The sequence below is a fragment of the Macaca nemestrina genome, chromosome 20 (genome assembly GCF_043159975.1).
Source record: "Macaca nemestrina isolate mMacNem1 chromosome 20, mMacNem.hap1, whole genome shotgun sequence".
NCBI lineage: Eukaryota > Metazoa > Chordata > Mammalia > Primates > Cercopithecidae > Macaca > Macaca nemestrina.
The window spans coordinates 65,283,784-65,304,748 of NC_092144.1; the positions used below are offsets into that span (position 1 = coordinate 65,283,784).

At 57.3% G+C, this 20,965-nt stretch overlaps 1 protein-coding gene across 2 annotated transcripts; it reads left to right on the plus strand.

Moving 5' to 3' along the window:
• The first annotated feature begins 7,539 nt into the window (after positions 1-7,539).
• LOC105496975 (EPS8 signaling adaptor L1) lies at positions 7,540-19,772 on the plus strand. 2 transcript variants are annotated; one of them, XM_071087871.1, is made up of 20 exons: positions 7,540-7,683; positions 8,426-8,479; positions 10,383-10,423; positions 10,854-10,912; positions 11,545-11,706; positions 11,984-12,133; positions 12,637-12,719; positions 13,084-13,345; positions 13,625-13,751; positions 13,946-14,034; positions 14,129-14,203; positions 14,308-14,456; positions 15,234-15,375; positions 15,508-15,536; positions 17,723-17,855; positions 17,945-18,076; positions 18,276-18,387; positions 18,578-18,752; positions 19,154-19,286; positions 19,379-19,772. In XM_071087871.1, the coding sequence occupies exons 2-20, from the start codon at positions 8,463-8,465 to the stop codon at positions 19,463-19,465; spliced, it is 2,157 nt and encodes a 718-aa protein (XP_070943972.1). In that variant the 5' UTR covers positions 7,540-7,683; positions 8,426-8,462; the 3' UTR covers positions 19,466-19,772. The 2 variants fall into 2 exon arrangements, with proteins under 2 accessions (XP_070943972.1, XP_070943973.1); XM_071087872.1 differs by lacking the exon at positions 7,540-7,683 and adding an exon at positions 7,709-7,732.
• The last annotated feature ends 1,193 nt before the right edge of the window (positions 19,773-20,965 follow it).

A 20,965-nucleotide genomic window follows, 5' to 3' on the forward strand; every position in this document is an offset into this window, starting at 1 on the left:
TAGAGTAAAGCACACATTTTGTCTCAGGAACTACGTATTGAATGAATGAATTAATTACTTTGTTTTTTTTTTTTCCTGAGACAGAGTCTCGCTCTGGAGTCACCCAGGCTGGAGTGCAGTGGCCAGATCTCAGCTCACTGCAAGCTCTGCCTCCTGGGTTTACGCCATTCTCCTGCCTCAGCCTCCCGAGTAGCTGGGACTACAGGCGCCCGCCACCACGCCCGGCTAGTTTTTTATATTTTTTAGTAGAGACGGGGTTTCACCATGTTAGCCAGGATGGTCTCGATCTCCTGACCTCGTGATCCGCCCGTCTCGGCCTCCCAAAGTGCTGGGATTATAGGCTTGAGCCACCGCGCCCGGCCTAATTACTTTTTTTGAGACAAGGTCTTGCTCTGTCGCCCAGGCTGGAGTGCAGTGGTGCAATCATGGCTCACTGTAGCCTTGACTTCCCAGGCTCAAGCAATCCTCCCACCTCAGCCTCCCAAGCAGTTAGGACCACAAGTGCATGCCACTGTGCCTGGCTAATTTTTAAATTATTTTTGTAGGGATGGAATCTTCCTATGTTGCCCAGGCTGGTTTCAAACTCCTAGGCTCAAGGGATCCTCCTGCCTCCGCTTCCCAAAGTACCGGGACTATAGGTGTGAGACATCACACTCTGCCTCATTATTTAATATGTAAGTAGCTATATCTCTCTGAGACCCAGCCCCCATCTAATTTATAACCTCCCCCCTTCTCAAGAACATGCCTCAGCTCCCATTGGCAGGAATCTGACCTTTCTCCTTGTCATAGGAATTTTTTTTTTTTTTTGAGTCAGAATCTCAGTCAGTCACCCAGCCTGGAGTGCATGGCACGATGACTCGCTGCACCCTCTGCCTCCCAGGTTCAAGCGATTCTCCTGCCTCAGTCTCCCTAGTAGCTGGGACTACAAGTGCGCACGCCACCACACCCGGCTACTTTTGTAGAGATAGCATTTCACCGTGTTGGCTAAGCTGGTCTTGAATTCCTGATCTCAAGTGATGGCCTCCCAAAATGCTGGGTAGCAGGTGCGAGGCACCGCACCCGGCTGTCATAGGAATTTGTCAGCGAGTCCTACAGACTGGAGGTTACGCGTGGGGTGGTGTAGGGGTGGGGATAACGGAGGAGATGGGGGAGGGGTGAACTCTTCAAGCCCCAGGGGAGAAGTCTGTTCCATTCCTGGGACATCCTAGGTGACAGGGAAGAAAGTCCAGCCCCCCAAGACAGCTATCCCAGACTGGGCATAGAGGCAAACCCTTGTAGGCGGACGAGCCGCAGACAAAACTCCTCAAACACCAGATTAAAGAAGGAAGAGGGTTTTTATTCGGCCGGGAGCGTTGGCAGATGTGCGTCTTAAGAGCCAAGCTCCTGAAAAAGAAATACTTGGCCTTTTTAAAGACTTACAACTTTAAGGGGTCCACGTGAAAGGGTTGTGATAAATCGAGCAAGCGTGGGAAACGTGACTGGGGGCTACGTGCATCAGCTAACAGAACAAAAAGTTTTTACAATGCTTTTTTCATACAGTGTCTGGGATTTACAGATAACACAAGTAGCTTAGGCCAGGGTTGATGTTATTATTATTCCTTTTTTTAACTCCTAGGGCCGGGTGGTGGTGCCAAGGTTGTCTGGCTATTTATCTTACTTTTGTTTCTTTCTCTCTTTCCTCCTGTCTTGTGAACGAGGCAAGGTCGGGGAGGAGGGCAGCAGGAGTAGTGGTCTCCTTCCTTACCCTGACCACAGGGCCCTGTCACTCACCCAAGAACAGCTGCCAATGACAGAATAGCCAGGCCGAGGGGGGAAGAGAGGTGCTTCGCTGATGGATTTCCCTGGTGCGTTGCCAAGACAGGGCTTTACTGCCTCCGCCCTGGACTGGCTGAGTCAGACTGTGCAGGGGTGGACACTTTGACTGGTATTTGGGAGGCATTTGCTGTGGGTTTACAGAGAGGGAGGGGCCTGCTTTGCGGCCAGAGAAGGAGGAAAGAGGCCTGGGCCCTGGGACTAGGGTGGAGGCTCGGGTTTCGGTCTTACCTGCTGCTCCAGACCATGGCCTGGAGGGCTGCCTGCGCCACCCCCAAAGCAAGGAGATAGGCGCTGCCCCTCCTCCCTCAGACCCAGGAGTCCAGGCCCCCAGCCCCTCCTCCCTCAGACCCAGGAGTCCAGGCCCCCAGCCCCTCCTCCCTCGGACCCAGGAGTCCAGACCCCCAGCCCCTCCTCCCTCAGACCTAGGAGTCCAGGCCCCAGCCCCTCCCCACTCAGACCAGGAGTCCAGGCCCCCAGCCCCTTCCTCCCTCAGACCCAGGAGTCCAGGCCCCAGCCCCCCTCCCCACTCAGACCCAGGAGTCCAGTCCCAGTCCCTCCTCCCTCAGACCAGGAGTCCAGGCCCCCAGTCCCTCCTCCTCAGACCCAGGAGTCCAGGCCCCCAGTCCCTCCTCCCTCAGACCCAGGAGTCTAGGCCCCTAGTACCTCCTCCCTCAGACCCAGGAGTCCAGATCCCAGTCCCTCCTCCCTCAGACCCAGAAGTCCAGGCCCCAGCCCCTCCTCCCTCAGACCCAGGAGTCCAGGTCCCAGCCCCTCCTCCCTCAGACCCAAGAGGCCTCAGACCCACACCGAATGCTTCTATGAGATAGTTTTCTCTACTTGCCCATGAAGAAATGAGCCCAGGCCCAGTCAGATCTGCATCTGTGTCACAGCCCAGAGCCACTGTAACTTTTGGCTACTGACCTCCCCCTCTGAGCCTGTTTTCTCCTCTGTCCATGGGGCAAGGGGTCTGCTCCTTCCCTCAAACACCAACCCAGGTAGGGTCAAGCACAGGAAATACTTGTGGCATGAATGTGATGAGAACACAGAATTGCAGAAGCAAAGAAAGAGAAGTATAAGGGCCCTCCTTCCACCCCCTACCTCCCCCACCTGCTGCTTCATACACCAGGACCACCTGCTGGGTAGCCAGGAGCTCACAGCCAGGAGCCCCGCTGGCCACCCCTGCAGCCCCCTCCTTCATTTCAGGCAGTTTCATGGCCTGGAACACTCCTCATCCTCTAGGATTTGACACTGGCTGTCAAACTCATCCTTCAAAGTGATTCCTGGCCTGCCCTCCTCCTCTAGGCAGCCTGTCCTGACCCTCAGCAGCCTCTCCTGGCCGTGGCAGAGCCTTCGTGTCCTCCCTTGCACCACGCACGGGAAGAAAGGCCATCATCCTCCCCATTGCTAACACCGGCCTTGCGTTTCCTCTTTGCCAGGTACTGTATTGACAACTCTCTACAACCTCACTTCATCCTCCTAATAAGCTGGGCGCGGTGGCTCATGCCTGTCATCCCAGCACTTTGGGAGGTTGAAGCAGGATGATCACTTGAGAGGCGGAGGTTGCAGTGAACCGAGATTATGGCCCTGCACTCCAGCCTGGGCAATAGAGGGAGACTCTATCTCAAAAAAAAAAAAAAAGAAAAAAAGAAAAAGAAAAGAAAAAAGAAAGAAAGAAAAGAAAAAAAGAAAAAGAAAAAAATTCTTCCAACATTGTTATTCCCATTTTATAGTTGAAGGACTGAGGCACAGAGAGGTTAAGTAATTTGCCCAGGGTCACACAGCTAGAAAAGAGCAGGATCCCAAGGTGGCAGCATAGGGTAGCATCAAAGGATGCAAAGGTCTAAACTGTATGGCATGGGTTCAACCGTCTCCTCCATGTATTTGTTGTGGGGCTGTGAATACATTACTTAGCTTGTTTGTGCCTTTGTTTCTTCATCTGTAAAATGGGGATAAGAGGACCCATTCCATAGGATATGGTGAGGATTATGCACACACACACACACACGCACACACACATTTATGAAGTACTGAGAAGAAGATATAAGCACACAATAAGTATCTCCAAAATTATGCAGTGGCAAAGCCAGGATTCAGACCCACACCTGCCAAGGCTCTCTGCCGTCGGACCACACTATATCTTTTTCTCTCTGTTCCTTCATTCCCATCAATCCAAGGCAAAAAAACATGCCTTCTCTGATTTCCAGCCTCACTCAGCATAGACTGTGGAGGCAACATATCTTGAATGAAGCAATGAAGCAATAATGCACATGAATGCACCAAATGCCAAAAGCTCATTCACTCAACAATATCTCTCCAACACTTCCTGTGTGCTAGACCCAATTCCGTGTGCTGCAGACTAAGTCGGGGACTGACCACACAAAAATCTTTGCCCTTGTGAAGCCTGCATTTTTTTTTTTTTTTTGATGGAATCTTGCTCTGTCATCCAGGCTGGAGTGCAGTGGCATGATCATCTTGGCTCACTACAACCTCCACCTCCCAGGTTCAAGCGACTCTCTTGCCTTGGTCTCCCAAGAAGCTGGGATTACAGGTGTGCACCACCAACTCCGGCTAATTGTTTGTATTTTTAGTAGAAATTGGGTTTTATCATGTTGGTGACGTGGTGTGATCTCAGGTGACTGCAACGTCCACCTCCTGGGTTCAAGTGATTTTCTTGTCTCAGCCCCCCAAGAAGCTGGGATTACAGGTGTGCACCACCACCTCCGGCTAATTTTTGTATTTTTAGTAGAGACAGGGTTTCACCATGTTGGCCAGGTTGGTCTTGAACTCCCAACCTCGAGTGATCCACCCACCTCAGCCTCCCAAAGTGCTGGGATTACAGGCATATGCCACCGTGCCCGGCCTGTGAAGCTTGCATTCTAACAGAGGAGACACAGACAAAATGAACCAGGACCACAGTGGGTAAGAAGGTGACAAGTGCTCCACACAAAAAAAAGTAGGGAGAGAGGAAAGAGACTAAAAAGAAGTTGGGTTGCCAGGCACGGTGGCTCATGCCTGTAATCTCAGCACTTTGGGAGGCCGAGACAGGCAGATCACAAGGTCACGACATGGAGACCATCCTGGTGAAACCCCGTCTCTGCTAAAAATACAAAATTAGCTGGGCGTGGTAGTGCGCACCTGTAGTCTCAGCTACTCAGGAGGCTGAGGCAGAAGAATGGCTTGAACCCAGGAGGCGGAGGTTGTGGTGAGCTGAGATCACACCACTGCACTACAGCGTGGCCAACAAGAGCGAAACTCTGTCTCAAAAAAAAAAAAAAAAAGAAGTCAGGTAAGGGATGCCACCATTTGAAACAGGGTGGTCACCCAGTCCTGAGAAGGTGACATTCAGGCAAAGACCGAAGGAGGCAAGGAAGTGAGGCATGAGGGTATCTGGCAGAAGAGCATTCCAGGCAGAGAGAACAGCAAGTGCAAAAGCCCTGAAGGCAGAACCGGGTCTCGGTGTTCCAAGAGCAGCAAGGAGGCCGGTGTGCTGACACACAGAAGGAAGAGATGAGATCAGAATCACATCCCTTAAGGCCTTGCAAGATGTCAGCTTTTATACACAGAGAAATGGGGAGCCATAGAAGATTCTAAACAGGAATGACATGAGCCGACTTCGGTTTCTACAGGGTCCCTGAACGGAGACTGGGCTTCGCAGGGAGCGGGGGAGACTAGTTAGAAGGCTACTGCAATGGTCCAGGTGAGAGGCAGCGGTGGCGGGAACCAGATGGGAATCACTGATCATGCAAAAGGCTAAGAATGGGCAGGTCCGTCCCGTGCCCTGCTCTCTGCTCTCTGCAATCTGGGTGTTGGAGTCTGACAGTCTCATCATCCACTCACTGCATAGGTAATCTTGGGCAAGTAGTTTTTTGTTTTTTTGGGGGGGGGGGGTTTGTTTTGTTTTTTGAGACAGCGTCTCACTCTGTCGCCCAGGCTGGAGTGCAATGGCGTGATCTCCGCTCACTGCAACCTCCACCTCCCAGGTTCAAGCGATTCTCCTGCCTCAGCCTCCTGAGTAGCTGGGACTACAGGCACGCGCCACCACACCCGGCTAATTTTTGTATTTTTAGTAGAGACGAGGTTTCACCATATTGGCCAGGCTGGTCTCGAACTCCTGACCTTGTAAGCTGCCCGCCTTGGCCTCCCAAAGTGCTGGGATTACAGGCGTGAGCCACCGTGCCCAGTCTGTTTTGTTTTTGAGACGGAGTCTTGCTCTGTCGCCCAGGCTGGAGTGCAGTGGCGAGATCTCAGCTCACTGCAAGCTCCGCCTCCTGGGTTCATGCCATTCTTCTGCCTCAGCCTCCCGAGTAGCTGGGACTACAGGCGCCTGTCACCTCACCCAGCTAATTTTTTTTTTGTATTTTTAGTAGAGACAAGGTTTCACCATGGTCTTGATCTCCTGACCTCATGATCTGCGCGCCTCCCAGTGCTGGGATTACAGGCGTGAGCTACCACGCTTGGCTCTGTTTTTTGAGGTGGACCTTGCTCTGTTGCCCAGGCTGGAGTGCAGTGGTGCGATTATCGGCTCACCGAAACCTCCGCCTCCCGGATTCAAGTGATTTTCCTGCCTCAGCCTCCTGAATAGCTGGGATTACAAGTGCCCGCCACCACGGCCAGCTAATTTTTGTGTTTTTAGTAGAGATGGGGTTTCGTCATGTTGGCTGGGCTGGTCTCGAACTCCTGACCTCAAGTGATCCGCCTGCCTCAGCCTCCCAAAGTGCTGAGATTACAGGCGTAAGCCACCGCGCCCAGCCTGTTTTTTTGTTTTTTTGAGATGGAGCCTGGCTTTGTTACCCAGGCTGGAGTGCAATGGTATAATATTGACTCATTGCAACCTCCGCCTCCCAGGTTCAAGTGATTCTCCTGCCTCAGCCTCCTCACTAGCTGGAATTACAGGTGCCCACCACCATGGCTGGCTAATTTTTGTTTTTATCAGAGATGGGGTTTTGCCGTGTTGGCCGGGCCGGTCTCGAACTCCTGACCTCAGATGATCCACCCGCCTCGGCCTCCCAAAGTGCTGCGATTACAGCACCCACGCAAGTTTCTTAACTCTTCTCTGCCTCATTTTCTCATGTGTAAGACTAAGACAGCCTCCCACCGAGACACACTTCCCTCACGTGGCTCTGGGGAGAAATACTGTGGAAAGCTTTGCTAGTAACCTCTACGGCATGGAGGGAGTTCTCAAAAAGCGATTTTAGAAAGGTGTTTATGCCTGGGAAGCCTGTTCATTTTTGTGATATCCTTGGAGCTGGGCCAGGCACTTATCGAGCTAAATCTAACTTTTGTCAGAATGGCAGGGGGAAGTCATGGAGGAAAATTTCCAAAGGAAGGGGGAACGGGATGGGTGGGTGGGTGTTGAGGGCATAGGCAGAGGCAGTGACAACGGACAGGAGGTGTCCACAGAACAGGGACTGCCACTGGCCCTGGAGACAGAAGGTCAGCCCCGGGTTCAAATCCTCCCTTAGCCAAGTGCTGAAATGGACTAGTTGTTGAACCTCTCTAGCCTTCGGCTTCCTCATCTGTCAAGCAGAAATCAAACCTCGAACTTCCTCCCGTTGTTAGAATTTCAAGGGAGTTTTAAAGACAGAGCTTTCAACTCTGACCTGTTGAACAAGTGTGACATCAAATTTACTGTTCGTTATTAGTCTGTTGTTACGAGGCAGAGAGTTAGTTTCCCGGCTCCCCTGCAGTCAGCCCCTCCTGGATCTGTCTGCCAGCCCCGCCCCTGGGTCACTCCAGCCAGGCTGTGCCAGGTGAACGCTCAGGTATGCGGAGGCGGAGGCAGGACAGCCCTGGGAGGGAGCAGGAGGAGGGGCCGGCAGCCTGGAACGGAAAGGACAGCGGAGAGCAGGGCAGAGCCTGAGCAGGCAGGTGAGGAGATCCGGGTTCAGAGAGAAGGAGGCCGGGATTTGACCAATGGGTCTCAGGGAGAAGGGGACTGGGGTCTGGACTCCTGGGTCTGAGGGAGGAGGGACTGGGGTCTGGACTCCTGGGTCTGAGGGAGGAGGGACTGGGGGTCTGGACTCCTGGGTCTGAAGGAGGAGGAGACTGGGGTCTGGACTCCTGGGTCTGAGGGAGGAGGGGCTGGGGGCCTGGACTCGTGGGTCTGAGGGAGGAGGGATTGGGGGCCTGGACTCCCGGGTCTAGGGAGGAGGGATTGGAGGCCTGGACTCCTGGGTCTGAGGGAGGAGGGGCTGGGCCTGGACTCCTGGGTCTGAGGGAGGAGGGGCTGGGGGCCTGGACTCCTGGGTCTGAGGGAGGAGGAGCTGGGGACCGGGGCTCCTGGGTCTGAGGGAGGAAGGGCTGGGGCCTGGACTCCTGGGTCTGAGGGAGGAGGGGCTGGGGGCCTGGACTCCTGGGTCTGAGGGAGGAGGGGCTGGGGCCTGGACTCCTGGGTCTGAGGGAGGAGGGACTGCGGGCCTGGACTCCTGGGTCTAGGGAGGAGGGACTGGGGCCTGGACGCCTGGGTCTGAGGGAGGAGGGACTGGGGGCCTGGACTCCTGGGTCTGAGGGAGGAGGGGCTGGGGCTTGGATGCCTGTGTTGAGGGAGGAGGCTGGGGTAGGAATTAGAGGCTCCTACTGGCCAGGCCCTCACATCTTTGCTGGCTCCCAGGGCACCTCCAGGTGGGCAGGAGCTCCCACTCAGCACCATGAGCACCGCCACCGGGTAAGTGCCCCTGGCCCCCAGGCCCCAGGCCCCAGCCCCTAGCCCCAGCCCCAGCACGCCTCCCGCCTCCCCTCGCCTCCTCACCCACACCCGCAGATCCTGTTTCTGGCAGCCCAGACTCTGGCCCAAGCCCGGACACTCAGGAGGAAGCCAGAGCCACTCTCCTCCCTGCCCAGCCTGGGGTTAGGGGCCCCCACTGTAGAGCAGACAGGCCTGTGCTCCAGCTCGGCCCTCACACTCCATGCTGATGTAACCCCGGTCAAAGGACATCACCTCTTGGAGCCTCAGCCCCTCCTCTGTGACACAGGGACAATTTTGAAACATTGGTGGGATAGTGCATTACAGGACTTAGCCGGCCACCTCACTGACAGCCGGTGCTCAGCTCATAGGAGCCTCTGTTGGGATTGTTATCTTGTTAGTAAATAGCAACCCTTTGCTAGAAAATCAGGACTGTTCATAATGAAGACTCAAGTCTCCTAGAGTAAGCAGGGAGAAAAACAATGAGCGATGAGTCAAAATACCTGCATGGTAGGTAGTGAGTTCTCTGGCCAGAGGTAATCAAATTGGTGACATCAGACTGGCAGGAGCGGGATGAGGAAGAGGAGTTTGGGAAAAAGGGTTTATCAGTTCCCCTGACGCCACCTGATCTCTGAGCTTCTGTTATGCGCATGGAAGTGGGGATCCAAGAATTCTTAGGAAAGGTAACCTTAGGAAGAAATCAAGGACAAGAGGAGACAGAGAGGGATGCGGCTGGGAAGCGCCTGGCCCATGGGGGTGGGAGGGGAAACAGATAATTCCCTGTCTACTTCAGATACTACTAATGCTATTGTAACAATCCCCATTTATTGAGCAACTTCTGTGTGCTAAGCCCTGGCAGCATCTTAAGAATGATAATAACAGTTATTGAGGCTTCAAAATACTTCACCTGCATCATCTGACTGAATTTGCCCAACAGCCCTACCAGATAGTTACTATGTTACAGAAAGAAACCGAGGCAGAGAGATTAAGTCCCCTTCTCAAGGTCTTATGGCAAGGAGGCAGTAGACAGAGGATTTGAATCCAGGACTACGCCATGGTCGAGACCACGCTCCCCCTACCACCCAGCACCACCGCCTGACCTGTCTTCTTTTTTTTGGAGATGGGGTCTCGCTGTTGCCAGGCTGGAGTGCAGTGGCGCGATCTCAGCTCACTGCAACCTCCACCTCCCAGGTTCAAGTGATTCTCCTGCCTCAGCCTCCCACGTAGCTGGGACTACAGGCACCCGCCACCACACCCAGCTAATTTTTGTATTTTTAGTAGAGATGGGGTTTCACCATGTTGGCCAGGCTGGTCTCGATCTCTTTTTTTTTTTTTTGAGACGGAGTCTTGCTCTGTGGCCCAGGCTGGAGTGCAAGTGGCCGGATCTCAGCTCACTGCAAGCTCCGCCTCCCGGGTTTGCGCCATTCTCCTGCTTCAGCCTCCCGAGAAGCTGGGACTACAGGCGCCCGCCACCTCGCCCGGCTAGTGTTTTGTATTTTTTAGTAGAGACGGGGTTTCACCATGTTAGCCAGGATGATCTCGATCTCCTGACCTCGTGATCCGCCCGTCTCGGCCTCCCAAAGTGCTGGGATTACAGGCTTGAGCCACCGCACCCGGCCTCGATCTCTTGACTTTGTGATCCGCCCATCTCTGCCTCCCGAAGTGCTGGGATTACAGGCGTGAGCTACCGCGTCCGGCCTACCTGTCTTCTTAAAGTCCAGCTCTGGCTCTGAGCTCTCCTGCTCAATAATAGTAAAAATAATAATAATAACCCTTCCATGGCTCCCCATTACCTTCATAATGAAGCCCTTGCTGCCCTGCTTGGCATTTCCGCAGGGTCCGCCCCCAATTCCACAGTCTCACTCATCCCTCTTTTCTTCACCAGCCCAGAAGCTGCCCCAAAGCCAAGTGCCAAGTCTATCTATGGTGAGTAGGAGGCAAGGGAGCCCCAGGCCCATAGAACTGGGTCTACAGAAACAGGACCTGGAATCCAGGGTCTTGGAGGAGGAGAGGCTGGGCCTGGACTCCTGGGTCTGAAGGAGGAGGGCCTGGGGGCTCTGGACTCCTGGGTCTGAGGGAGGAGGAAGAGCTGAAGGTCTAGACTCCTGGGTCTGAGGAAGGTGGGGCTGGGGGCCTGGACTCCTGGGTCTGAAGGAGGAGGGTCTGGGGGCATGGACTCCTGGGTCTGAAGGAGGAGGGCCTGGGGGCTCTGGACTCCTGGGTCTGAGGAAGGTGGGGCTGGGGGCTCTGGACTCCTGGGTCTGAGGGAGGAGGGGTTGAGGCTGGACTCCTGGGTCTGAGGGAGGAGGGGCTGAGGGCCTGGACTCCCAGGCTCATTTTCTTTCTCCCCTGGCAGAGCAGAGGAAGCGTTACTCCACAGTGGTTATGGCCGATGTATCCCAGTACCCAGTCAATGTGAGTCTGGGATCTATGTTCCCCAGGACATCTTCTAGGGCAAAGGTGGCCTCAGGAGACAGGGCTTTGGAAAGCAGCTGGGCCCCCAAGCAGGAAGCATGTGGAAAGTCAGTTTGCCCATCTGTAAAACGGACCTCCGTTGCCTCACCTCAGTCATGGATATGAAGTCAGGGACCTCGGGTCCACTCAAATCTGCCAGCCTTTTCTCCGGGCTAGCTGTTGTGCTGGACAGTGGGACCATGGGGACAAATCAAGACACAGCCCTGCATGAGGAGGGGGTAGACAAGGTCCAGAGGAACCCACGGAGGTGCCTGGTGCTCTAATGGAGGTGGCAGGGGGCACAGCGGGAGACCCGAGGAGGCATTTAGAAGGAGAGAGCTGTAATCCAGACTCCTTCCCTGCCCGCAAGGAGCCTCCAGTTTGTGAGAAGCCAGACTCAGGTGCTAGTCACTCTGATGAAAGGGAAACAAAGAGCACTGGGAGGAGGAGCTGATTTGTGGAGCAGGTGATCAAGGAAGGCTTCCTGGAGGAGGTGTGGTTAGTCTCAGGCTGAAAGTCTGATTATTCTGGGGGATTCTGAGCCCACCTGGCATCATCTTGGGCCTCACTGCTGTCTCCCTGGTCCGTACCAGCACCTGGTGACGTTCTGCCTGGGTGAGGACGATGGCGTGCACACCGTGGAGGATGCCTCCAGGAAGCTGGCCGTCATGGATAGCCAGGGCCGAGTCTGGGCACAGGAGATGCTGCTGCGAGTGTCTCCCGACCATGTCACGCTGCTCGACCCGGCCTCCAAGGTGCCAGGGGGCACGTGGGTGGGAGGAGTGTCTGGGGCAGGGACTTCAGGGGGTCTGGGTGTGAATCTTGGCTCCTGCATGTCCTTCCTCTGGGAACTCTGGCGAGGGACCCCAGCCCCCTTCTTGAGCCTTAATAGCCTCATCTATTAAACAGGGGTGTTATCCCTAACTCCCTAACTGCGTGAGGTTGCCCTGACCTGCTGGCCCACACTCCCGTCGCCATTTAGTAGTACCATCATTTCGGGGCCTCAGTTTACCCTGCCATCCCACCCGGCAGGAGGAGCTGGAGTCATACCCGCTGGGCGCCATCGTGCGTTGTGATGCGGTGATGCCACCCGGCCGGAGCCGCTCGCTGCTGCTGCTCGTGTGCCAGGAACCCGAGCGCGCGCAGCCCGACGTGCACTTCTTCCAGGGCCTGCGCCTTGGGGTGAGCGGACGGCGTTCGGGTTGGCTCTGGGGGCGGAGCTGGAACTGGGCGGAGCCTGGAGCCGGGGCGGAAATGGGTGGGGCCTCTAGGTGGGGCGGGGCGTAGGGCTAAGGCGGGATCACAGCAAGGAAGGGCATGGGACCTGGGAAGGAAGTTCTGAAAGGGAGTGGGGTTTGAGGAGACTGGACCCAGGGTCAAGATAGCACATGAGGGTGGGATGAGGACATGAACAGAACATGGGCAAGTAGGGCCTGGGGGAGCAACCAGGACGAGGATGGGGGCGAGAAACCACCTGGACTGGGTCTCCATGGGCCGGGTCGTGGTTTGGGGCAGGGACAGGTGTAGGGCGAGGGGTGAGTCCAGAGTGTGGACGTGCGTGGGAACATAGGCGTGAACGATGGCCGCACGTGGGCTGGGACGGAGCAGAAAAATCGGCCAGGGGCGTGGCCCGGGTAGGAAGGGGGTGCGGCGTGGGGAGGCGTGGCCTGATGTGTGATTGGCAGGCGGAGCTAATCCGAGAGGACATCCAGGGGGCTCTGCACAATTACCGCTCCGGCCGCGGGGAGCGCAGGGCGGCGGCGCTCAGGTGAGAAGGAAGAAGTTGGCGGGGTCTCTGGGAAGCCGGTTTCCCCTCCCTGTGCCTCAGTCTACAACACCAGACTGGAACGGAGCAAGTTTTGCATGGAGTCAAGCACAACCTAGTCGAGTCTTGTCTGTACCTCCCAGACGAGATGACTCCCCAGAACTCTTACTTCTTTTCCCTGTTCCCTGTCCAGGCCCTCAGTTTCACTCTAGAGAGGTGCTACCCCTCCCCATATCGGATTTCTCCCTACCTCGTTGAACTTGTTTACTCCCTTTGAGCCTCAGTGTGTCTCGTTCTGCGCCCCGGATTTCCCCCTCCATGGACCCCTCAGTGGACCCAGCCTTGGTGTCCCCGTCGCCCTCTGCAGGGCCACGCAGGAGGAGTTGCAGCGCGACCGCTCGCCCGCCGCTGAGACCCCGCCCCTGCAGCGCCGCCCGTCCGTCCGCGCAGTGATCAGCACCGTGGAGCGGGACGCAGGCCGCGGGCGACCCCAGGCGAAGCCCATTCCCGAGGCAGAGGAGACGCAGAGGCCTGGGCCCGCGGGGACCTCGAGCAGCGCTGACCCGGCCTCCCCGGACCTGGGTCCCCGGGGTCCTGACCTGGCGGCTCTGCAGGCGGAGCGGGAAGTGGTGAGCCGCGCGGGAAAGGGGCTGGGGGCGGGGCCAGACGGCTGGAGGCGGGGCTAGGGCGTGGGGGCGGGGCCAGCTGCGGGATAGGAGTTCTCTGTCAATCTGGTCAGACTTCGGCGTTATGGAGGCGGGGAAGGGGCGGGACTTGGTTGTAGGGCGTGGCCAGGTGTTTGGGGCGGGGCCTGTCTGGGGACGTGTCTAGGTGCTCAGGTTCAGGGCTTCGACGGGGATGGTTTTGGAACTCGGGAGCCCTGAGCGTCCCCCTCCTCTGTCCCCCAGGACATCCTGAACCACGTGTTCGACGACGTAGAGAGCTTCGTATCGAGGCTGCAGAAGTCGGCGGAGGCGGCCAGGGTGCTGGAGCACCGGGAACGCGGCCGCAGGACCCGGCGCCGAGCGGCTGGGGGTAAGGGCACCCCCGCGTGCGATCTGAACCCCCCTCCCGATCACTTCCAGATGCCCCCCCCTCTCCCCAGGGTCTCCCCTCCCGCCACTTGCCAGGGCTGACCTCACAGCCATCTTAACCGGGTGTCCACCTCTCTCTCTGCCTGCCTGGTGCTGGCCCCGCGTCCCCATCGCCGCGCCCGTCGGCCCCCGCAGAGGGCCTGCTGACGCTGCGGGCCAAGCCGCCCTCGGAGGCCGAGTACACCGACGTGCTGCAGAAGATCAAGTACGCCTTCAGCCTGCTGGTGAGGACGCGTCCGCCCCTGGGCCGGGGCGCGGGCACGGCGAAGCTGCCCCGTCCCCGCACCCACGCCAACCACCTCCCTCCCCACGCCCCAGGCCCGGCTGCGCGGCAACATCGCCGACCCCTCCTCCCCGGAGCTGCTGCACTTCCTTTTCGGGCCTCTGCAGATGGTGAGACCCGCCCCAGGTCCTCGGGCCCCCCTGCGGCGGGAGGAATCGGTTCGACTTGCAGACGGTGTGACGGCACGGCCTGCCCCCTCCCGCTCCCCTGACAGATTGTGAACACGTCGGGGGGGCCCGAGTTCGCGAGCAGCGTGCGGCAGCCGCACCTGACGTCGGATGCCGTGGCGCTGCTGCGGGACAACGTCACTCCACGTGAAAACGAGCTCTGGACCTCGCTGGGGGACTCGTGGACCCGCCCCGGGTGAGGGGCGGGACTGGGAGGCGGGGGGCGTGGTGATTGGAGGAGCTTAAGGGCTGGGAGATGAGTGGCATGATGATTGGAAAATGAGACTAGGAGGAAAGGGACCGGTTGGAGGCGTGGCTTCGTTGTGTTGGGGCGGGGCTTAGGACAGATGCCAAGATTCAATTGGCGGAAAGGCCAGAAATTAATATGAAGGAAAGATTTAAGACCAGCAGACCAATCAGATTGAAAGAAAAGGTGGGGCTTAAAGGAATAGAGGGGCTACGGGGCAGGAGCGGGGCTACGCGAAGGGGCGGGGCTTCTGGAAAGTTTGGTCTATAACTTTGGCGATGGGACAGAGTCTGTGCACTGGGGGCTGGGAGTTTCGTAGGGAAAGGGTCAGAACCTGAAACCGAGCTTAAGGAAAACCTGATTTGGAATCAGAGGTGAAATTTAGAGGCTAGATAAGGCAATTTTTTTTCCAGAGAGAGAGAGAGATGGGTGGGCGTGGGGGGCGGGTCTCAATATGTTGCCCAGGCTGGTCTTGAACTCCTGGCCTCAAGCGATCCTTCCATCTTGGCCTCCCAAAATGCTGGGATTACAGGCGTGAGCCACTGCACCCGGCCTAGAAATATAAATTACTGTTGGGTTGGGCTTGGAGGTACCGGCAGGACTTGGTGAAAAGTGGCGGGGCTAGATACAGAGAGCTTTAGGGGAAAACTTAGTGAAGTTCATGACAGAGCTCAGCTGGGGGCTGTACCAGGATCCCTGAGCTCTTGGCCCTGTCCCTGGCTGCAGGCTGGAGCTGCCCCCGGAAGAGGGACCCCCATACAGACCCGAGTTCTTCAGCGGCTGGGAGCCGCCGGTTACTGACCCGCAGGGCCGCGCTTGGGAAGACCCAGTTGAGAAACAGCTACAGCACGAGCGGAGGCGCCGGCAGGTGAGGCTGAGGCTTTCAGGGGAGCAGCCAGCTCCCCCAAGCGACACGGCAGGGCCGAGGCTGGGAAGTCCGGGGTGGGGGCGTGGCCGGTCCGCCTGGCCCCGCCTGACCCGACTCTCTTACTTCCTGCAGCAAAGCGCCCCCCAGGTCGCTGTCAATGGGTGAGTGTCCGCCCCAGGGCAGGGCAAGGGGGTCCTGGAGGGGTGCTTCCCGGGGGCTCCCGGTGTTGACTCCGCCCCCTTTTTTTCTGTGTTTTTCCTTCTGTCTTCCTGGCTCTTTTCAGGTGGGTGAGATGGTGAAGGGGCGGGCCGGGGCCGGGAGAGAGGGAGGAGCAGGGAGGGAGGGGGCGGGATCCAGACTTCTGGGGCCAAGGGAGGAGGGAATGGAGACCGGGGTTTCCGGGCCTAAGGGAGGAAAGGGGCTGGGAGTGGGTAAAGTCTGAGAGGTTGGATCTCTGGATCCCCAAAAGGCTGGAAGAAGGCAGTTTGGTTTCTCAGGGCCTGGGAAGCACCATGTCTGGGCTCCCTATGAGGACAGAGCCCTGGATATTGGAGGGGAGAGGCTGGGGAATTCGACCTTTGGGTTTTGAAGAAGAGCCCAAGTCTGGTGCTTGGGATCCTGGAGACCCAGAGGAGCAGGCTTGGGACTTCAAGGGCTTGGGGGCAAGTTTCTGGGAAAGTTAGGAAGTGGTAGTATCTCTGGGCCCCGGAGAGGGGTAAAGGCTGGGTGATTAACCTCTTGGTTTTCCAGACGCTCTAATGCAATTGTCTAAGTCACTGCTGGGTGTCGAATGGGTTAAAAGGTTTAAGGGTTAAAAGGATAAGATTGAAGCTTGAGACCTGGACTCCTAGGTCCCTGGGGGGAAAAAGGACATTCCACGTCAGGTTCTACCAAGCAGTGGGGGTTCAGACTCTGGGTCCTGGGGGAGGAAATGAAGTAGATGGACCAGAACTCTAGGGTCCTTGAGCAAATAGAGGGCAGATTGGAGGGAAACAACATGGGAGGAGATGAAAACAAAGCAGTGAGGCTGGAGGAGACAAAGGGGGGTCTAGGTGAGGGCCTGGGCAGAGGGTCTCAGCAGGGACAGCGTGCTGGGAGCTGCCAGCCCCACACAGGGGGTGCCGCGGCCCTGAAGACCCCCCCTCCCCCCTGCACAGGTAGGCCTGATCCAGGCTGAGGTCCCTCTTATTGGGAGTCAGAGCTGAAATCCCACCCCTGCCCCCAGCTGCCTGATATCGCAACCCCCCTCCCTGTTCACAGCTTCAAGTCACTTTCTCTGAGCCTCAAGTTCTTTGCAGGGAAACTGGGAATGATGGTAATCCCTTCCTGGAACAGTGAGAAGTCTGTGGTGTTGTAGGAACTAGCAGTTCAAGGCTCAAGGCTGTGACCATGTTCAAGTTCAAGTCCAGCTGCCTGCAAAGGAGGGCAGCATTATTCAGACATGGACTGCCCTGGTCCCAGGCTGGCGATGCCACCTGTGACCTTTACATCCCTGTGCCTCAGCTTCCTCCTCTGTGAAAATGGAGAAGATAATAGGGTCCCTGGGGGAGGAAGAAACTGGGGACGGGGAGAGGGGAGTCCAAATTCATGGTTCTACCAACGGTTGTCATGAAGCTCAAATCAACTAATATACATAACAGTGCCTAGCACATAGTAAGTGCTACAGAAGTGGTAGCTATTGTTTGTTTTTTGAGACAGGGTCTCACTCTGTCATCAGGCTGGAGTGCAGTGGTGAGATCTCAGCTCACTGCAGCCTCTGCCTGCCAGATTCAAGCGATTCTCCTGCCTCAGCCTCCAGAGTAGCTGGGACTACAGGCATGCGCCACCACACCCAGCTAATTTGTGTATTTTTCAGTACAGACAGGGTTTCACCATGTTGGCCAGGATGGTCTTGATCTCTTGACCTTGTGATCTGCCCTCCTCGGTCTCCCAGAGTGCTGGGATTACAGGCGTGAGCCACCGTGCCCGGCATAGCTATTGTTTTTATTATGCTCATGAGTTATGATATTTAAGCCCAGTGCCTATTAGATGCTCAATAAATGACAGCTGTTTCTAGCTGTGTGATGTAGGCAAGTGGTTTTATCTCTCTGAGCCTCATTCTCCTCTGTAAAATGGAATCGATGATGGGATAGTACCCACTGCATATGCCTACAGCACAATGCCAAACAACGGAGGGGGCAAAACATATTCAGGCTGTTATTCTCGTTTCAAATTTCTATTAACAGTATTAACCTGGCCCCTGCTGTGCCCCCTGCTTGGCTCTAACCCTAGCTCACACCAGCACCCTGCACCCCAGAGCAATGGGGCTGGCTGCCTCCTTATCTCCAACCCTCCTGCTTCTCCTCAGTCACCAAGACTTGGAGCCAGAATCTGAGCCTCAGCTGGAGTCAGAGACAGCAGGAAAATGGGTCCTGTGTAATTATGACTTCCAGGCCCGCAACAGCAGTGAGCTGTCGGTCAAGCAGCGGGACGTACTGGAGGTTAGAGGAGCGGGAGGCTGAGGGGCAGGAATTAGGCAGCCCTAGCTGCAGATGCAGGCTCTGAACCTTCTGCCTTTTACCGCACGCAGGTCCTGGATGACAGGCGCAAGTGGTGGAAGGTTCGGGACCCAGCGGGGCAGGAGGGATATGTGCCCTATAACATCCTGACACCCCACCCCGGACCCCGGTTGCACCACTGCCAAAGCTCTGCCCGCAGCCTGGTGAGCCGGCGCAGACGCTGGGGTCTTGAGGGAGGAGAGGCTGGGACCAGATACTGGGAACAAGGGGCATGGGGATCAGCTGTCAAGAGTGCTGGTGCAGGTGGTGACTGGGGGTTCAGAAATGCATCTCCAGAAAGGGGAGAGGCTGGGACTCTGATTCCTCTCCCTAACCCAGGTGCTCTCCTCTGCTCCCTTTCAGAACAGCACTCCTCCTCCGCCACCAGCCCCAGCCCCAGCCCCACCTCCAGCTCTGGCTCGGCCCCGCTGGGACAGCTGCGATAGCCTCAACAGCTTGGACCCCAGCGAGAAGGGTGAGTGGTGGGGACGCCGGCTGTGGGGAGAGGTTCTTATCCTTGCTTTCCAGGCAGGGAAACGGGGGCTCAGAAAGAGCAAATGGACTCCTGCCCCATTCTGGGGAGGCTGGAGCACCCCCCCGCCCTCTGGCCCCAGGACCCCTCGCCCTGAGCCCCCACTCCCTCCCTCCGGGTTTCCCACCTGCAGAGAAATTCTCCCAGATGCTCATTGTCAACGAGGAACTGCAGGCGCGCCTGGCCCAGGGCCGCTCGGGCCCGAGCCGCGCAGTCCCAGGGCCCCGCCCTCCGGAACCGCAGCTCAGCCCGCAATCGGACGCCTCCGAGGTCCGAGCCTGGCTGCAGGCCAAGGGCTTTAGCTCCGGGTGAGTGGGGCGGGGGCCGGCTCGGCGCGGGTTGATACGCAGGCTGGGAGCGGAGCGTTCCGATCGGCCGGGAGTCGGGGGGCAGCAGTCGTGGAGACCACAGGGAGCCGGGATTAGCCCGAAGTGAAGGTCTGTCTGGTAGCAACATCCAGTGGCAGGCTGTGATTGCCATGTGTTTTCAGACTCCGACTGGATTCCTTAGGGAAATCCCGCACCCTTCGAAAGCATATGACCACGCCCCCCGGGTGGCACATTGTGATTGGTGGGTGGGGTTCAGGGGGTGTGGGCCCTGCCCCCCGGAGCTGTTCTGATTGGATCATCGCCGGGTGGGCGTGACATGAGTGACGGGGGCTGGGGCATCCGGCGACCTGCCTGACTGCGCCCCGGCTGCCCTCGCTCAGGACCGTGGACGCGCTGGGTGTGCTGACTGGGGCGCAGCTTTTCTCGCTGCAGAAGGAGGAGCTGCGGGCGGTGAGCCCCGAGGAGGGGGCTCGTGTGTACAGCCAGGTCACCGTGCAGCGCGCCCTGCTGGAGGTGAGCCGGGCCGCTGGTGTCTGGGTCTGGGTGGGGTTGGGACGCCGAGGGCTCGGACACCAGGACAAAGCGATTTCCACCCTGCTCTCCAGGACAAAGAGAAAGTGTCAGAGCTGGAGGCAGTGATGGAGAAGCAAAAGAAGAAGGTGGAAGGCGGGATGGAAATGGAGGTCATTTGACCTGCCCGGCGCCCTTCGCAAAGAGTGACCAGGCCCCGTGTGAGAACGGACTCTTCAGACTCCTCAATAGCAGAAGTCCGTCTTCTGAAGGATGGCCAATCTGCTCCGGCCCCGGTCTTCCCCCATCCCCGTGGACAGACTGAATAATCCTTGCTGCAGTCCCTCCGGGGCAGATCTGGACTGGCTGTGAGTGGGGAGGGCGTGGAGACAGTCTACGGAAAGCGCTAGCAGACCCCCAAGAGGGTGCAGTAGAGCCCTGAGCATTGTAATATGCCACCCAGCCTATAAACAGCCTCCTTACTTGGCAGATGGTGTGTCAACTGCTGTCCTCTACCCGGCTACCAGGGGGCCCAGAAACCTTCCCCTTGCCCCAGTCACAGCCTCAAGGAACCTGGAAGATGTTCCACCTTCTTTGGTTTCTCTCTCCGAACCCTCCTTTCCATCCCCCGGGTCCCAAACCAGGCTCCCTCCTGACCTCCTAGCCAGCCAAGTCCAGCCTGCCCCATCTTCAGGTTTCCCTGGCTCGCGGCTCCCTTGGTTCCCTGAGAACCAAGGTTCTCACTTCATTCCTTCCTGCATCCTGGCCCTGCCCTTCTCCAAACTCTCCCAAGCCCCTTCAACCTCTGCGGTTTGCACTTGCTATCTCTGCTGGCCGAAACAGCCATTCCCTGCCTGGCAAACTCCTCCTATTCAGCTCACTCACTCACTGTGGCGAAGCCTGCCCTCATCCCCGAAGCTAGTTCCCCACCTCCTGCCATGGCCCTGCCAGGTAGAACTGGCAGCCTCCCCAGCATGCCACAGCTTTCTGGTCACTTTTTGTCCTGGGAGATGGCAGCCAACTGAAAACTTCCTACTCCCCAAGAACTAGCTCCTTTCCCCTCTGGCAAGCCCTGTAACATTCTTTTCCCCATTATCCAGGTGGCTGGTAAGGTCTGCTTTTCTCTGGATCCCCCCCGTTTCCAGACTGGACACTCTCTGCCTTTGGGAAGAATGGTCCTTTCTCTTTCTTCCGTGGCTCCGCTTCCCCAGATTACTGCGGGCCTATGGGCCTCAAGCCTGTCCCCGAGTTGTTCCAACGTGGGGCACCAGGTGGCGCCCTCCAAGATGGGAAAGGATCAGAGAGATCCTCCTGGGGCAGGCAGGAGTTCTCAGTCCCCACTTTCCCAACTCCTGCCTGGTTCCTTCCGGTTCCTTCCTTCCTCTTTGGATCTCCAAGAGTCCTTCCCCTATCTGCCCCGTCCCTAGATCCTACTCACACACTTCCCTTGGCTCCCTATGGCCCACCAGACAAAACCCAGGCCCCAGCTTGGCAGTCACAGGCTGCCACTTGGCTCACCGGCTTCGACCCCACAGGGCTCAGCTCCCTCCTCCTGCTGCCAGGCTTGGTTCATGTGGTCGCTTCTGCCCAGAATACTCTCAGCCCCTCTACCACTTGCCCGGGGCCCCACCACTCATTCTTAACAGGGGAATCGGAAAGGTAGGCAATTCCCCCAAACCTCC

Bases quoted from the DNA above. Each gene is read 5' to 3' on its own strand.
- LOC105496975 (XM_071087871.1), top strand. The intron at 12,720-13,083 runs GTGAGAAGGAAG...CGCCCTCTGCAG, and splicing joins CGCAGGGCGGCGGCGCTCAG to GGCCACGCAGGAGGAGTTGC. The intron at 14,204-14,307 runs GTGAGACCCGCC...CTCCCCTGACAG, and splicing joins TTTTCGGGCCTCTGCAGATG to ATTGTGAACACGTCGGGGGG.